This window comes from Bos indicus x Bos taurus, chromosome 24 (genome assembly GCF_003369695.1).
Source record: "Bos indicus x Bos taurus breed Angus x Brahman F1 hybrid chromosome 24, Bos_hybrid_MaternalHap_v2.0, whole genome shotgun sequence".
Lineage (NCBI taxonomy): Eukaryota > Metazoa > Chordata > Mammalia > Artiodactyla > Bovidae > Bos > Bos indicus x Bos taurus.
Window position 1 is genome coordinate 57668675 of NC_040099.1, and position 14976 is coordinate 57683650.

The following is a 14976-nucleotide window of genomic DNA, read 5'->3' on the forward strand; positions in this document are numbered from 1 at the left end:
CACAGCATCATGGGATCTTCGATCTTCCTGGATCAGGGATTGAACTTGTGTCTCCTGCACTGGCAGGCGGATTCTTCACCATGAAGCCCCCCCTTGTAGACGTCTAACTGGTCTTTTATATCCACCTTGACCTCCTACAGTGGCAGAGCGGTCTTGGCAGAATGTGAGATGATCATGTCATTCCTCTGCTGAAAGCACACAGAGAATTCCCATTTTGTCACTGTCGAGATAAAGCCCCAAACCCTGTATGTGCCCCGTGACGTCCTGCGTGGCCAGGCCCAGCGTACTTGTCTCAGCTGCACTTTGCGTCATTGCTGCCTCTCATACTTTCTGGGTCTGCTGCCATGAGACCTGTTGCACACACCAAGCTCCTTCTTGCCTCAGAACCTTTGCACATTCCATTCCTTCAGTGGGGAACACACTCCCAGCCTCGGTTCGGACAGCCAGCTCTGACCCCAGACCCCAGTCCTTCAGAGGGTCTCTCATGTCTCCCTGTGGCAGGTACCATAAGTGCCTTTCCACTCGTTTGTACGATTGCGTGTTCCGCATCTGTCTCATCTGGTACAGTTGCATGTTCCGCATCTGCCTCGCCCGTCGGCTCAGCCCGGTGGTGGCTGTCCTGGGGCTGCCTGTTGCTCACCGCTGTGCACTCACCAGCTCACAGTGCCCGCTGCAAGGCCGGTGCTCAGAACAAGAGTTGTTGAGCCCAAAACGTGGACATCAGCAAGAGGCTTGTACAGGTGTTGCCCTCTCCAGCCCTTTGCAAAGCCGCCGTTTTATTTTTCTGATACTGAGCTGCATGAACTGCTTATGTATTTTGGAGATTAATCCTATGTCAGTTGCTTCATTTGCAGTTATTTTCTTCCATGTTGAAGGTTGTCTTTTCATCTTGTTTATGGTTTCCTTGGCTCTGCAGTGCATTGCAGTTTTTCTAACCCAAAAGGGAGCCCACACCTCCTTGTACCAAAAAGTAAAGTCATTCCTTCAGTGGAGTGAAGTTCCCACAGAAGCAAGATGTGCATGCGGTCAGCCTTCCTCAGCGCTCTAAGCTTTTTCTCCTTCTGTAATTAGAAATTTCAGCCCGTGAACGTTGGTGGTGGCTGTCACTTTGTATAATGGAACTGCAGCTGTTGCCATGTTTTTCTGGTTTGTTTTCTTTCTGGTTGGTGAGAATCTGGAGCTGCTGGGTGGGGGGCCTATTAAAAATGTTTCAAGTGAACAAATTTCAATATTTAACAATCGTCATACACCAACCAGAGATGTAAACCATGCACTTATGTACACCCCACACACACGTGCCCCACCGGGGGGAGACATGCCTTCAGAGCTGTGACACGCAGAAACCCTGGACTGCAGGACCAGCATAGCAGCGCCTGATGGGTGAGAGGCACCCGCCGCGGGCACATGTGGGAAGCTGTGCGGTGGGGGAGGGCAGAGACTGGGCGGCAGCCGCACAGGAGAGCTCTTTGGGGCCTGGCCTGAGCTGGGCAAAGGCACACGTTTCCAGTTGGGATGACAGTGCTCCTTGGAGGGCAAAAACCTGTTCTTAGAGGACAAGAGGTCTCAGCCATCACAATGGCTTGTGTCCTCCACGGGGCCACAGAACATACTGCTAGTGTCCCATAGGCGTCTTTGGTAAGATTGCACAAGAGGAAAGGGGCAATTGAGGGGGGGTGGCTTCTAAAAAGGCTCTTCGGGGGGTGCTGACTGGGGAAAAAGGCTGAGAAGCACTGGGTGGGGGAGAGCAAACCGGGGAAAGACAGACACTGGAAACAGGAGGGGAGAGAGAGGGGAGAGGCCAGACCAAGAACCCAGGGAGGAGGCGGCTCCTCCAAGACGGGGTCAGGAAGATGGGCAGGGGCAGCTGCGGGGAGCGTGAAGGTGGGAAGAGGCGCTGATCGCCGGGGGAGCCTGGGGAGGACGGGGACAGCAGCGCCCAGGAGCGGGAGGAGAAGCAGCCAGACTGACCAGGTCCGGCACGCCCGATTGGACCCAGTGTCTCTGCGGACTTCTCAGACCTTTGTCCTAAAGCGTCTGCCAGAAGATTGGGGAGACCTGTGTGGGTCCCCAAGTTGTTACTTAGCAAAGAAGTGGGGTCCAGTTCTGTGAGAGCCGCATCCCAGAGGTTCTGCTGGTCTTCATGGTCTTGTTTGACAAAGACAAGAGAGGAGTTCGTACTTGGGCCAAGAGACTTCAAGAAAGAAGTTTTCTTCCATCAGCACTGTTGACCCCTCTGTGTGCCAGGCGCTGTGTTAGTTTGTTAGTGTTGGGTCCTTAAGGAAGGAGTTCAGACACAAGACGACAACTGTTTTTAAAAAGTGGAATTTTTAAAGACCCTGGTGCCTGGAAAGATTGAGGGCAGCAGGAGAAGGGACAGTAGAGGATAGTTGGATGGCATCGCTGACTCAAGGGACGTGAGTTTCTAATGGAGTTTGAATAACAGCTGTTCCTGCCCACAGGGGTGTGTGAGGCCAGGAGGGGGGCAGCTGAGGCTCTGGGAGGACTTACCTTCTCCAGGGAAGGGCCTGCAGCCCCTGAGCCCCTATCACTGCCTCCCGGAGAAAGTGTGGCCCTGATCAGCCATGTGACCCAGAGTTGCCCTGGCCAGCAATTCCTTCCCTAGCACAGATAGTACAGTCTGCTCTTTTTTTTTTTTTTACTTTCAAAAATAATTTCATATATCTGATTATAAAAATAATAATAAAATATTGATCTTTGTGATAAAGTCGGTACAGTAAACACATATTAAAATCACCCTTCACTCGTACCACCTAGAGAAAAATCACCATTAAATTTTGGTTTGTATCTTCCAGAATTGTTCTCTGTAAACACACAAGGTATTTTTATTTATTAATTACAGGAGTGGAATTGTAGAATGTGCACAGTTTTAACTTAATAAATCCTAGGTAGCTTTCCATGTCAGTAAATACCATTTTTTAATAGCTACGCTGGATTTCATTCCATAGACCAAATATCTTTTTTTAATGACTTTTATGTATTTGTGGCTGCACAGGGCCTGTGTTGCTCTGCAGGCGCGCTCCTCTGGTCGTGGTGAGCGGAGAGCGCCTCTTTGTCCCGCCGCCCCGGCTGCTCGCCGCGGTGGCCTCTCTGTTTGGGCGCGTGGGCTCTGGAGCGCAGGCTCAACAGTTACAGACTTGGTTGCTCCACCGCATGTGGGGTGTCTCCTGTGCTGGCAGGCGAGTTCCTTACCGCTGAGCCACCAAGGAAGCCCCGTAGACCAACCAGATTTTAGCCACGCCCTAGTGGTCAGCATCTAAGCTATGTCAGCATCTCACCATATAAACAGTATGAGGCCTGTAATCCTGAAATACACATTTTTGTACCAATATCTTACCATTGGTATAAATCCTAAAAGAGAAGTAACTATAAGAAGGGATTTGCACCTTAAAATCTTGATGCCTGTTGCCATCCCACTTCCTAAGCAGAACTGTTCAATATCCTCAAGAAGTGCTGGGACATACACGGGACAAGAGCAGATCCCCGCTGGAGGGGGACGGGGTGGTGACTGGACAGGCTGGAAGACAGCGGTGGAAGGGAGCCCGGTGGGAAGGAAGGATTTGAAGAAATATAAAAATACAGTAGCAGTTAAGTCCATACTGGGGACAGGAAAGCATCGTATTGACGTTGTAGAAAGTGGGGTTCAGTCATGTGGGAGAGAAGCTAGGTCCCTTCCCAGACAATGAAGAAAAGGAGGAAGAAGAACACAGGAAGGTCCAAGACCGAGGATCCGTAGGCTTAGATTGAATAAGCTGCCTCCACGTGAAAAAGAACAACAGTCAGGCGCACCATCAGAGGAAATGCTGACAGGAAGAGGGTGTGAGAGGCACGCCAGAGACGTCCGGTCTGCTCCTGGGTGTGTGTGGCAGGGCTGAGGCACTCTGTTGCGCTGCGCAGTTGCTAAGGGGTATCCACAGCAGGCTTCCCTGTCCTTGACTATCTCCCAAGTTTGCTCAAACTCCTGTCCATGGAGTCGGTGGTGCCATCCAACCATCTCATCCTCTGCTGCCCCCTTCTCCTGGCTTTAGTCTTTCCCAGCATCAGGGTCTTTTCCAGTGAGTCAGCTCTTCATCTGGTGGCCAGAGTATTGGAGCTGGGGTGGGGTCGCTGAAAGTGGACCTGTGTCAGAGCAGGGGTCTGTGACTGCATCCCGCGTGAGGGATGTGACCTGGACGTTTACTCTGGAGAACCTGCTCCCTCAGGCTTGGCCTCCTCCTGGACATAGCCAGATGCATGTGGGGAAAAGACTGCGAGGACTCCCAGCAGAATATAAAAGTGGTTATCCATGAATAGGGGAGCTGTGGGTGGTATTTTTTTCCTCTTTATTTCCCCGGAATTTCCACGAGCGTAAACACTTTCCTGTTAGATCAGTAGACTCTTCCTTCCCTTCTGCTACTTACTGCTTTGTCCACTCGGATGTTAAGCCAGGGCTAGCAGAGGAGGAGACTCTGCCTTGGGTTTGGCGTCTTTGCTTTCTGCGCTCCTGGGTGGCTCTGATGGAGGCGGGGACGCTCTGGGACAGGGAGCCGGGAGGCGGTGTCGTGTGCCTGCTAAGTCCCTTCAGTTGTGTCCGACCCTTTGTGACCCCGTGGACTGTAGCCCGCTAGGCTCCTCCATCCATGGGATTCTCCAGACAAGAACGCTGGAGTGGGTTTCCAAACCCTCCTCCAAGGATCTTCCCGACCCAGGGCTCGAACCTGCGTCTCCTGCACTGCAGGCAGATTCTTTTATCACTGAGCCACGGGGGAAGCCCGAGGTGGTGTCTGATGCACAGAAAGGGGGTTCTCCGGGGGCAGGTGGGTCCATCCCTCACTTGACTTCCTCAGCTTCTCTCTTGTAAGTCCCTGTGTTTTTCCCCTTTGAAAGAAATTCCACGTATTTTTTTTACGGCTATAAAATCTAATTTTCAGCAACAAATTGGGATCTCTGCAATCTTGATGGATGTACCCTGTCTTTTCTGTGAAACATAATTAAATTTCTTGGTAAGTCAATAGCAGATGAAAAAAAGTGTTGTTCTCCACTGTTGCTAATGTATGAAGGATAATTAAAACTCATAAATAACCATAAAATCATTTGCCTTCGATGATAACATCTTTAAGCGTGTAACATCTTAACAATTTAAAGGCCTCATTAGATACTCCCCTGGACACAGAGCCCATTTTCTGGTAAAGAGTTCTGAATAAATTTTACTTACGTTCCTCTCATAGTGAGACGTTATTACTCAGTGATAATATGCAAGATAGCTTCATGATGGTGATCGTTGTTTTATCTTTGTAATTGCAGACATATCAAGTGGATCTGAAGCCCAACGGGTCAGAAATAATGGTAACGAACGAAAACAAGAGAGAGTACATCGAGTACGTACACACAGCCCTTTCTTTTGCCCTCGCCAGAACACCTTGTGCATGCCGTGGACATCCTCTTAACAGCCTGGGTTCCTTTCTGGTTTGGGCTCATGGGATGCTGAATTACGGGATGGAAAGTGTGACTTGTGTCATGACTTCTTGGAGCTGCCAGACAGGAGCAGTGGGAGGAGAGAAGGGTCCTTGTTGAGTAACATAGCAGATAACTCTGGGAGCCGGTGGGCGTCCTGTCTAAAACTGAGAATTACAGCGATGGAACACAGTGTCAAAAGCCAGTTGGGGTAAAATTAGAGACAACCAAAGAGAGGATACTGCCTCTCTCTCCTGACTTCTCTTCCATGATGAAAGTGTAGGAAAAGAGTTAAAACGGATAGGGAGAATTCAGCAGGTGCTGAAACGTCGTTCCTGACGTGTGTAATTTTCTTTACTCAACCTCAGCCTCCATTGGTGGAACAAGATGTTGAGTCCTTTGGAAATCTAGGACAGCTGTAGTGGCCAGAAGGTCCTTCTCTGTTGGGCAGCTTGCATTTTCCTCTTTGGTATATATGTGTGCCTCAAGCACACAGTTCTGGTATCCTCTAAGGATTGCCAGGTTGCCCTCGCTAACCTTGGGCAGGTCAGCGTAACAGTGGCTGGCTCCCAGGGTCTTAGTTTCTGCTCATCTAGTGAGTTACAGCCGTGGCCTGAACTTGTTTGCATTCAGAACATCGTCTCAACAGGCCAGGTTGCCTCCTCTCTCATTATAATGGATCACAGGACTTGAGAGAACTGGCCGAGGATCTTAGCATCCTTCCTTAGCATCTGCAGAGAAAAGCCTACTGTCTTTTCTAATTAGGAAGAAGGGAAGAGTGTCGAGTCCCTAGAGACCCTGACAAAGGACGGACTTCTCCACTCGCAAGTTTGAAAACTTAGCACTCTTAGTCAAAGGCTAGAAGTAAGATACTGCAGTTCTTGCCTGTGCACGTTAATTGGCACTTGGCTGAACTGGACAGTCTCCACAAGTAAATGGTGTTCTGGCAGACACCATTGTCTTCGTTCAGAAGCACAGACTTGGAGTCGACTTCTGGCAGCCCCCCACCCCAGGGGGACTAGGGTCAGAAGTCAGAGGGTCTGGACCTCGTGATACATGTTGTGCGTCTTTCTTTGCAGTTAATTCTTTCGGATTTCAGGTCGGGGTCGGGGGCAGGGCCTCAGGCAGCGTCTCCACTGGCTTCACCGCTGGAAGTCGGGTTGAACTCCCAGCTTCTCTGTGCCCCCTGCACCCCCGGTGCAGGAGGCTGTTGGGCTGGTGATCACAGCACAGCCAGGGAGCCCCCGAAATGCTGAGCAGTGGGCGGGCGGCAGGCTGGTCCCCGGGTGCCGTTGCCATGGCGGCCCCGCCCCCCACCGCCCGCATAAGTGAGAGCCCTTGGTGACAAGGTCCCCGTGCTGTTTCACGACAGAGCGCCTTAGGTGGACTCCAAAGCAGATTCGCCTGGCAGTAAATGCTGCTGTGCGCTAAACGTTGTCACAGGGAGCATGGTTTCAGTGGATTTCTGTGACTCAAAGAGGTTTTTTTACCACCAGTCCTCCAAATGTTGGTATTAAAGTATTAATGTTAGTGGTAAAATGCTGATAAATTGTATGTCTTCCTTGAAAACCAGCACATTGGATACTAGAATGAAATATCATATGATCACATATGTTGTGCTGGGTATTCCCCTTGAAAATATATACATGGTTGTACGTAAGTGTGGGTATGTACATACGTGGGTTTGTGTGTATGTGCCATGATGCCCAGTTATGTTTGTATTCAAAGCCCATTTTCCCTTTTTTCTGGACAGTCACATTTATAAAGCAGCTTTGGTAAACTGAGGCTTGGTGGAGGGGAGAGGGGAGAACCAGTCTTAGTTTTTTTAAATCCTCAGTGAGACTCGAGGCTCCACGCGTGCCCCTGTTCTGGAAAGCATCCAGGGCGCGGCAGCGGCGGCCCCGCCCTCCCCTTGGCCCGCCTCGGGCCCTGCTCCTCCCCTGCGATGAGCAGCTGCTGCAGCCATGCGGGAAGGGATGAAAGCGGGGTGAGGGCTGGTTAACTGCTGTCCCTTTCCTCCCGCAGCCTCGTCATCCAGTGGAGGTTCGTGAACAGGGTCCAGAAGCAGATGAACGCCTTCCTGGAGGTGAGCCGGGCACACTGGGAGCCGGGCCTGCGCCCTGAGATTGGGAGAGGACCACCCTCCTCCTGGGAGTGGGCACGAGGCGGGGGGCCATCACACGTCCCCACACGGGCGCAGGTGTGGGGACCCCACTCCCACAGCCTCCAGCCCCAGGACAGGAGTGAGAGCCTCGGCCCTGCCGCCCTTCCATTTTTTGCTTTGGAAATGGCACCCCACTCCAGTACTCTTCCCTGGAAAATCCCGTGGGCAGAGGCGCCTGGTCGGCTACAGTCCATGGGGTCGCGAGGAGTCGGACACGACTGAGCGACTTCACTTTCACTTTTCTAGCTTTGCTGCTCTTAGTTTTTAATTCGCTGTAACTGTTTTTTAAAGAGAAACCTTTACAGACTTGATCCAGAGGGCAGGCTCCCCCCACAGAGGCTAGAACCATCGTCCTGCGGGTCTCAGTGGTGCCCGGGAAGGCTGGGAGCATCTCAGCCTTTTGCTGCAGTGACCACGGGTTCTGAGAGATGGGAGGACCTGGGCAGCTTCCATTCATACCATCCCTCCCCGGGAGCGGTGCCTTCCCCTTCATCGGTCGGACGTTTTTTGTTTTTTTTTTAATCCCCTGCTCTTTCTTCGTGGCTGGCTGAACAATTCCTCACCCTATTAAAGTGTGAAGCGGTTACTTCTCAGACCCGGGTAGTTAACGTCAGTGATGCCACAAGGCCCCCGAGGAGAGGCCCGTCACAGAGAACAGGGTCCGTCATCTCTTTAAATGGCTCACTGTGACCCAAAGTGCAGTTTCTTTTTAAGTCCTAAAGAGAACGAACCCCAGGTGTCCACTCCAGGCTTCCATTCTCACTGAACCAATGCTGGGCTCTCGTTGGCTGATGCTCTCAAGCTCATCCCTCACCCGCTTACCTGCTCACGGTGAATAAAGCACCAACCTAGGCAGGTGGGCTGCCGTCTATGGGGTCACACAGAGTCAGACACGACTGACGTGACTTAGCAGCAGCAGCAGCAGCAGGCAGGACACTCGGAAAAATTCTGGGACCTTGGGTGTAACGTGTGTATTGAACGCTCTTGAGAACTGCAGGTTTCATACCTTAATTACACAAGAAACCCAGCTAGGCTCACTCTAGGTGATCTCACTTGCAGAAACGGGCCAGCAGCACGGAGCATCCGTCCTGGATCAGTGCAGTAGTCAGTGAAAGTGAAGTCGCTCAGTCGTGTCTGACTCTCTGCGACCCCACGGACTGTAGCCCTCCAGGCTCCTCTGTCCATGGGATTCTCCAGGCAAGAATATCGGAGTGGGTTGCCATTTGCTCCTCCAGGGGATCTTACTGACCCAGGGATCAAACCCACATCTGCATTGCAGGTGGATTCTTTACCGTCTGAGCCATCAGTTAGTGATAACTAACCAACTAAGCTGGGCACTGGGCTGGTTCTCTGTACTCCCTGTCTCCTCTCTGCTGATCACACGGCCGCCTCTGGGGTCTCATCTCTGCCTTTGGTACCTTATTTGTAAACGGTTCGCTTGCACGCCTATGGCCTGTGTGTCTGAGGGCACCCTGACTCCCGGCTGCTGCTGCTGCTGCTAAGTCACTTCAGTCGTGTCCGACTCTGTGCGACCCCGTAGACGGCAGCCCACCAGGCGTCCCCGTCCCTGGGATTCTCCAGGCAAGAACACTGGAGTGGGCTGCCATTTCCTTCTCCAATGCATGAAAGTGAAAAAATAAAGTGAAGTCGCTCAGTTGTGTCTGACTCCTAGCGACTCCATGGACTGCAGCCCACCAGGCCCTCCGTCCATGGGATTTTCCAGGCAAGAGTACTGGAGCCGGGTGCCATCGCCTTCTCCGCTGACTCCCGGCAGTGTGTCATAAATGGCTTTTGGAATCCGCCGCCTGCTTACAGCAACTCATATTTTCATAGCGTTTCAGGAATTACTCAAGTACCTGAATCCTCTGGAGTCTGCCGCTCTTTAAATCTTTTATGTTGTGATTATGCTATTTTTATTGGAACTAAAATCACTGAATACTGTCACTGATAGCTATAAATCATCAGGGAACAATGTGTTTTTTCCTAGATAACCACACGAAGCTGGTTGGCCCTGTAAAATTTGTCTCTTTCAGAGAGAAAGGTATTGAGAGTGATTTTTTTTTTTCTTTCAGGGATTCACGGAACTGCTCCCTATTGATTTGATTAAAATCTTTGATGAAAATGAACTGGAGGTTTGTAAACATTTTACATAAAGGAGATTTTATTTAAGTTGCTTCACTGCTGACATTGTAATATTCTCCCATCCGCAGTGTCCTAGCGAGTAAGCTTAGGTCAGTTCTACCGCAGGTCTCTCGGGGGCCTGTTTGCCAACTGGGGAGCAGGGAACAGTAGCCGTTACCTGTGTATTCCTTCCTGGGAGAGGGCAGGTCGGGATGCGGCAGACAGAGGCCTGCCGCGCTGAGCTGGTTCACCGCCGGGCCTGGCTTGGCGGGGAAACTGCTGCTTCCAGTAGAGCTGGGGTGGCAGCAGCCAGGGGAGGGTCACCACCCTGCTCCCCGGGTGGCGGCCAGCTGAGGACTCGGGTTTTCTGTGCCCCCACTGTGAGAGCTGAGGGGAGCTCGGCCCGGAGGTGAGCCTGAGCGTCTATGACGGCTCCTAGAGCAGAAGTCGCCGTGAACTTGAAGGGGTCGTGTTGAGGGAGGAAGCACACCGGAAAGCAGCAAGGCGGTGGTAGCAGGAGGTGGCTTCATAGCCGGTTGTGCCAGCTTCTTAGAGTGATGTAGAGAGCGGGGCGTCTGCAGAGCAGAGGGACCTCTTCACCTTTGTGTCAAGGGAAGCAGAACAAGGCAGGCTGTATCTGTGTAGAGGCTGCTGACGGGACTCGGGGGCTCTCCTCCAGTGAAGCGGCTCCTGGGGACTGGCTTTCCATTCTCCTACCTTCAAATGGAAATGTCCAGGTAGATGATGTCATAGAAAGCATGTCAAGGAAGCCCTTCGTTTGAAAGGTGGGCAAACTGAGGCCGGGAGAGGCTAATGACCTCACAGGTTTATCCAGCAGGTTCTGAGCACAGTCAGGCCTACGAGCCCACCTTTCAGGCCTCTGGTTTAGTTGTTTTTCCATTTTCTGCTGGTGCCTCTGTGGGAATATCACTCATCTGTCCACAGGAAGCTGCCCTGCCGAGGGTTGGTGATGGTGGTTTAGTTGCTAAGTCATATCCAACTCTTTGCAGCCCCATAGACTGTAGACCGTGAGGCTCTTCTGTCCATGGAATCCAGGCAAGAATACTGGAGTGGGTAGTCATTTCCTTCTCTCGGGGATCTTCCCAACCCAGTATTGAACCCATGTCTCCAGGTTGGCAGGCGGATTCTTTACCGCCAAGCCACCTGGGAAGCAGAGGGTTAGACAGTAAGGAAAGTGGACCCGGGCCGGTGAGGCAGAGGAGCAATCACAGCCTCAGAACAGGTCTGCTCGCCAGGAGGTGAGGTGATGCCCTGAGCTGGTGGATCCGTCTGGGGAAGACACGTTCTTGCTATCATAAAGTACAAATTCTGTTGTGGGTGGAGAGGTATTTTCACACACTGAGACAGATAACCTCTCAGAAGAGCAGCCAGCCAGCGTCACGAGCAGATGTAAACAGAGCATAAGCAAATCCGTGGGCACTGAGCTGAGATCAGAGGGGCCAGGAGGGCGATCAGTTTGGACTTTTCATTTCCAGTATGAGACGCGGTGGTCCGTCCAGGCTTTGGACTCGGGGCCCCTCGTTACCTCTCTGTCTCTGACCCGAGGCGGCAGGTAGGGTGTGGCACACGTGTTCCCCTTCAGTTGTTCTTACAGTTCACTGGATCATCTGGCTTTGCACGTGACGCGATGCTGGCATTGAGAGAAGGCCTTTTCTCCATGTGTATTTCTTCAGCTTTCACGATACACCCTGTTCACCTCTGGTCTGTCTCCTCCAGTTGCTGATGTGTGGCCTTGGCGACGTGGATGTGAACGACTGGCGACAACATTCTATTTACAAGAATGGCTACTGCCCGAACCACCCCGTGATCCAGTGGTTCTGGAAGGTAAATCCGGGGCCCAGGGCCTGTGCTGCCTTCCGAGGTCCGCCCCTGGGTTTGGGGCTCCGCGGCCTGCTGGGGAGGGAAGAGGCCTGCTGAGCCAGACAGAGCCCTTCCCGCTGCTCTCTGTGGCCGTGGTGGATGCCTGTCCTCACTGGTCCTGAGAAAGCCACGCTGTCTTCCTCGGTCACCTACTCAAGTGCTTTTGTCTGAGGAAACCGGTGAGTAGGGTGACCCTAAAAAGCAGACAGCTGGATTCGAGAATTGGAACGAGTCCTCCAGAGTGTGGATAAGAATGAAAGGCTTCTCGGGACAAATACATGCTTTGGGGCTGGCTTTTCCAAGATGCCATTTTGGTTTAAAAAACCATTTTCTCAACTGTTTTTGTGAATTCCAACAACCATTTTGATCTTTACATCTTTCAATCAGAGATGCAAATGAAATCTGATTTACTCTCTAAAGGTCAGTGATTTTACTCTCTAAAATGAACAGGATTTTACTCTCTAAAATCCTGTTCATTTTAGGAGAGAAGTGAAATAGTGAGCAGGTCTGAAGAAGGGAGTGTAAACTGACTTTGAAAGAACAATTCCAGGGGTTGGGGGGAAGCGCTGGTTATTTACTTATAGAAATAAGAAATCTATTTGGATTATCTTAATTTCTAAATATCTGTTACTAATAAGATTTCAAGTGCGGCAGATAAGTAGAGAGAACAGGAAGAAAGCAGAATCATCAAATCCTAAAATCTTAGTCCAGGTCTCACTCAGCTTTGATTTTGGATTTTTTTTTTTTAATATCAATTCAAGTGACTTTACTAGCGAAGCCAACTAGATTCTTAGAATAATTCAGATAAGTAAGATACACCGGTTATTTCAGAGGCCTAGCCTGGCTTCCGTTTTTCTTTTTCTAAAATGTTATCTTTAGAGAATTTCTCCACAGTCAGAAATCCTGCCTCATAACCTGGGTTCCCCTGGAGCTGACGCTTTTCAAACTGTGTGTGTTTCCTAATGGCTGAGAGGATCATGTGTGTTTCTGATTGGCTTGAGAGGACCGGCAAGCCTCACAGAAACATGAGCTCAGTGCCATCGACGAGTTCGCCTTTTTTTTAACCACTTATTTTTGACCAATGGGCACATGAAGAAAGGGACATTGTGATCCCTCGGTCTCTGATATTAGAAGCCAGTGTTGTGGCCATTAAAAAAAAAAAATGCTTCCCGGCCTTACCCCGTCCGGGTGGAAGACCGTCTAGGACTTCCGCCTCAGTGCACGCAGGATGAAGGTTTGCCGGTCCGCGTTGCACGTCCCGTGGCACGTGCTGACCTTTGCCCCCGCCCCGTCCGCAGGCTGTGCTGCTGATGGACGCCGAGAAGCGCATCCGGTTGCTGCAGTTTGTCACAGGGACGTCCCGAGTACCTATGAATGGATTTGCCGAGCTTTATGGTGAGCAGGATACCAGGGGGTCTTGCCCTCCCCTCACCCCATGAGTGTTTACTGGGTATCAGCTGTGGCTCCAGAAGACTGCCCCCAGGCCTCTAGCCGAGTGGGTTTTGCCTGGACCCGTAGACACTCCACATGAAGGGTGTGACAGCATGCTGTATCCTCAGCCCTTTGTGTTGCTGTGGTCGCGCAGTCGCGTCCGACTCTGCGACCCCGTGGACCGCAGCACACCAGGCCTCCCTGTCCATCACCAACTCCTAGAGTTCACCCAAACTAATGTCCATTGGTCAGTGATGCCATCCAGCCATCTCATCCTCTGTTTGTGTAGTTAGCTCTGTATAAAAGCAGGGGACTGTTTTTACTTTTTGTACAGAGAACCATAAGTTTGGTCCTCTCTTCTCTTTCTTTTCTGTTTTGTTTTTTTGGTATATTTTCCAAAACAACTAGATTTTGCAGAATCATCTATGTCGTTGTAAGCTGAACGTTAAACTTACTGCACCCCTCCACAAGGCAGAATTCTTCAGTGTTTCCTGTAGATTAAAAAAATCACTTTCTGCTCTGCATATTAAAGGTCATGATATTTATGTCCCCACCAGCGCCCCCCGCCCAGAAGTAGTTTTAAATTTAAGCTTGCAGGGCTGGGCTGAAAGGCTGTAGCTCCCGCCCGTCCATATGTTGTCGTGTCTGCTCTGTTCAGCTTGGCGCGGCTCCGTCCTGATGGTGACTTGAGTTGAGGTCTGAGGTGGTGCAGAACCGTGGCTGCCCCTCTTTTACACACTGTGACGTCACAGTTGCAGAGGGGGTCCCGGGCTCCCCCAGGCACGCCTTGCCCTCCCCTCCCCTTCTTTCCTCCAGCCCCTCCTTGTCTCGCTCTGCGGCCTTGAGCACTCAGCACTTGGTTTTCTCTTTCTTTTGTCCAGGTTCCAATGGTCCTCAGCTGTTTACAATAGAGCAATGGGGAAGTCCTGAAAAACTGCCCAGAGCTCACACGTGGTGAGTGACAGAAAACCACCCAGCTGTCGACAGACAGACTTGTTTTTCAAAGCTTAGCCATGGATAATACTGGGCAAGAGGGTCACATGCTGTGCTCCCTGCCCATTGAGCATTTAGAGGGGGAAATGTCAGCGATGCAGGTGAGAGTGTCGTCATACTGGTGCTGATGAAGTTCAACCAGGAGTTGAAAGGACCAGTATGTTTGATAATGAAGGGTTAAATCCCCCCTTCCTGCTTCCCCTGGGGTGCTCCTCCTCCAGTCCCCCTCTTTCCTTAAATATTCTGGGAAGCAGAGATTTCACTGTATCATCTCCCTATGTGGCTGTGACAACACCCAGCCTCTGAGCAGACTGAGGTCTTATTCCAGCCTTAAATTGGTTTAGAACCATGAACGAGATTTCTTGGAGCAACAGGGTCTTTAAAAGACTTTCCATGGCTATCCAGAACCCATGAGTCTCCAGGATTTAGTAATGTGATTGTGACAGAGAGGGGTCACAGGTCCGGCCAAGGACCCCTGCCCAGGGAGGCTTAGCACAGTGGCACTCAGAAGGCCTCCAAGGGACAGGGGGAGAGGAGGAGGGTCTCTGGGACCCTCGAGGACTTTCCTGAGACCCACAGAGAGGACCTCAGGAGCTTTCAATCTGGCTCCCAGGTCCCGCGGGTTGGTTTCCCCCACTGAGGCTTTGGTTTCTTATTCATAGGAAGCAGGTGGAGGGGGTCCTGTGGATGGTCAGCCCCCCAGCCTCCTTCCCCACGAGAAGCTTAGGCTGCCAGAGTCGCTGGGCCATCCCGCGCTGCCCGGCACGGCTCAGAGGAAGGTCTCATTCAGGTGCATTTGTGGGAAATGGGCTGTGCAAGGTTTTTTTGCTTCTCTTCGATTCTGTCGCCTTGCCGGAAAGCACGTTTTCCCCGACGTTTGTACCATTCCGAGAACTCCGAGCAGAATGGATGTGGTCCCTGCCCGTAGGCGCCAG

General features: G+C 51.4%; 2 protein-coding genes across 23 annotated transcripts in view; one reads left to right on the top strand and one right to left on the bottom strand.

Annotated features, from left to right (window-relative positions):
- NEDD4L (neural precursor cell expressed, developmentally down-regulated 4-like, E3 ubiquitin protein ligase) overlaps positions 1 to 14976 on the top strand; it is a 381718-nt gene that overhangs the window by 355651 nt on the left and 11091 nt on the right. For all 10 annotated transcript variants that reach the window (XM_027525515.1, XM_027525516.1, XM_027525518.1 and 7 more), the window contains 6 exons: positions 5302 to 5375; positions 7477 to 7537; positions 9688 to 9747; positions 11474 to 11581; positions 12916 to 13012; positions 13930 to 14002. In XM_027525515.1, the coding sequence (XP_027381316.1) occupies positions 5302 to 5375; positions 7477 to 7537; positions 9688 to 9747; positions 11474 to 11581; positions 12916 to 13012; positions 13930 to 14002 (473 nt within the window). The remainder of the gene's footprint in view (positions 1 to 5301; positions 5376 to 7476; positions 7538 to 9687; positions 9748 to 11473; positions 11582 to 12915; positions 13013 to 13929; positions 14003 to 14976) is intronic.
- Positions 11559 to 14976, bottom strand: part of LOC113882592 — a 46129-nt gene continuing 42711 nt past the window's right edge. For 11 of the 13 annotated variants that reach the window (XR_003508386.1, XR_003508384.1, XR_003508390.1 and 8 more), the window contains 2 exons: positions 12797 to 12985; positions 11576 to 11811 (listed from right to left, as the gene is read on the bottom strand). The gene's annotated coding sequence lies outside the window, so the exon portion shown is untranslated. Of the gene's footprint in view, positions 11812 to 12796; positions 12986 to 14976 lie in introns of all 13 variants that reach the window. The other 2 variants (XR_003508391.1, XR_003508387.1) reach the window with 2 other exon arrangements.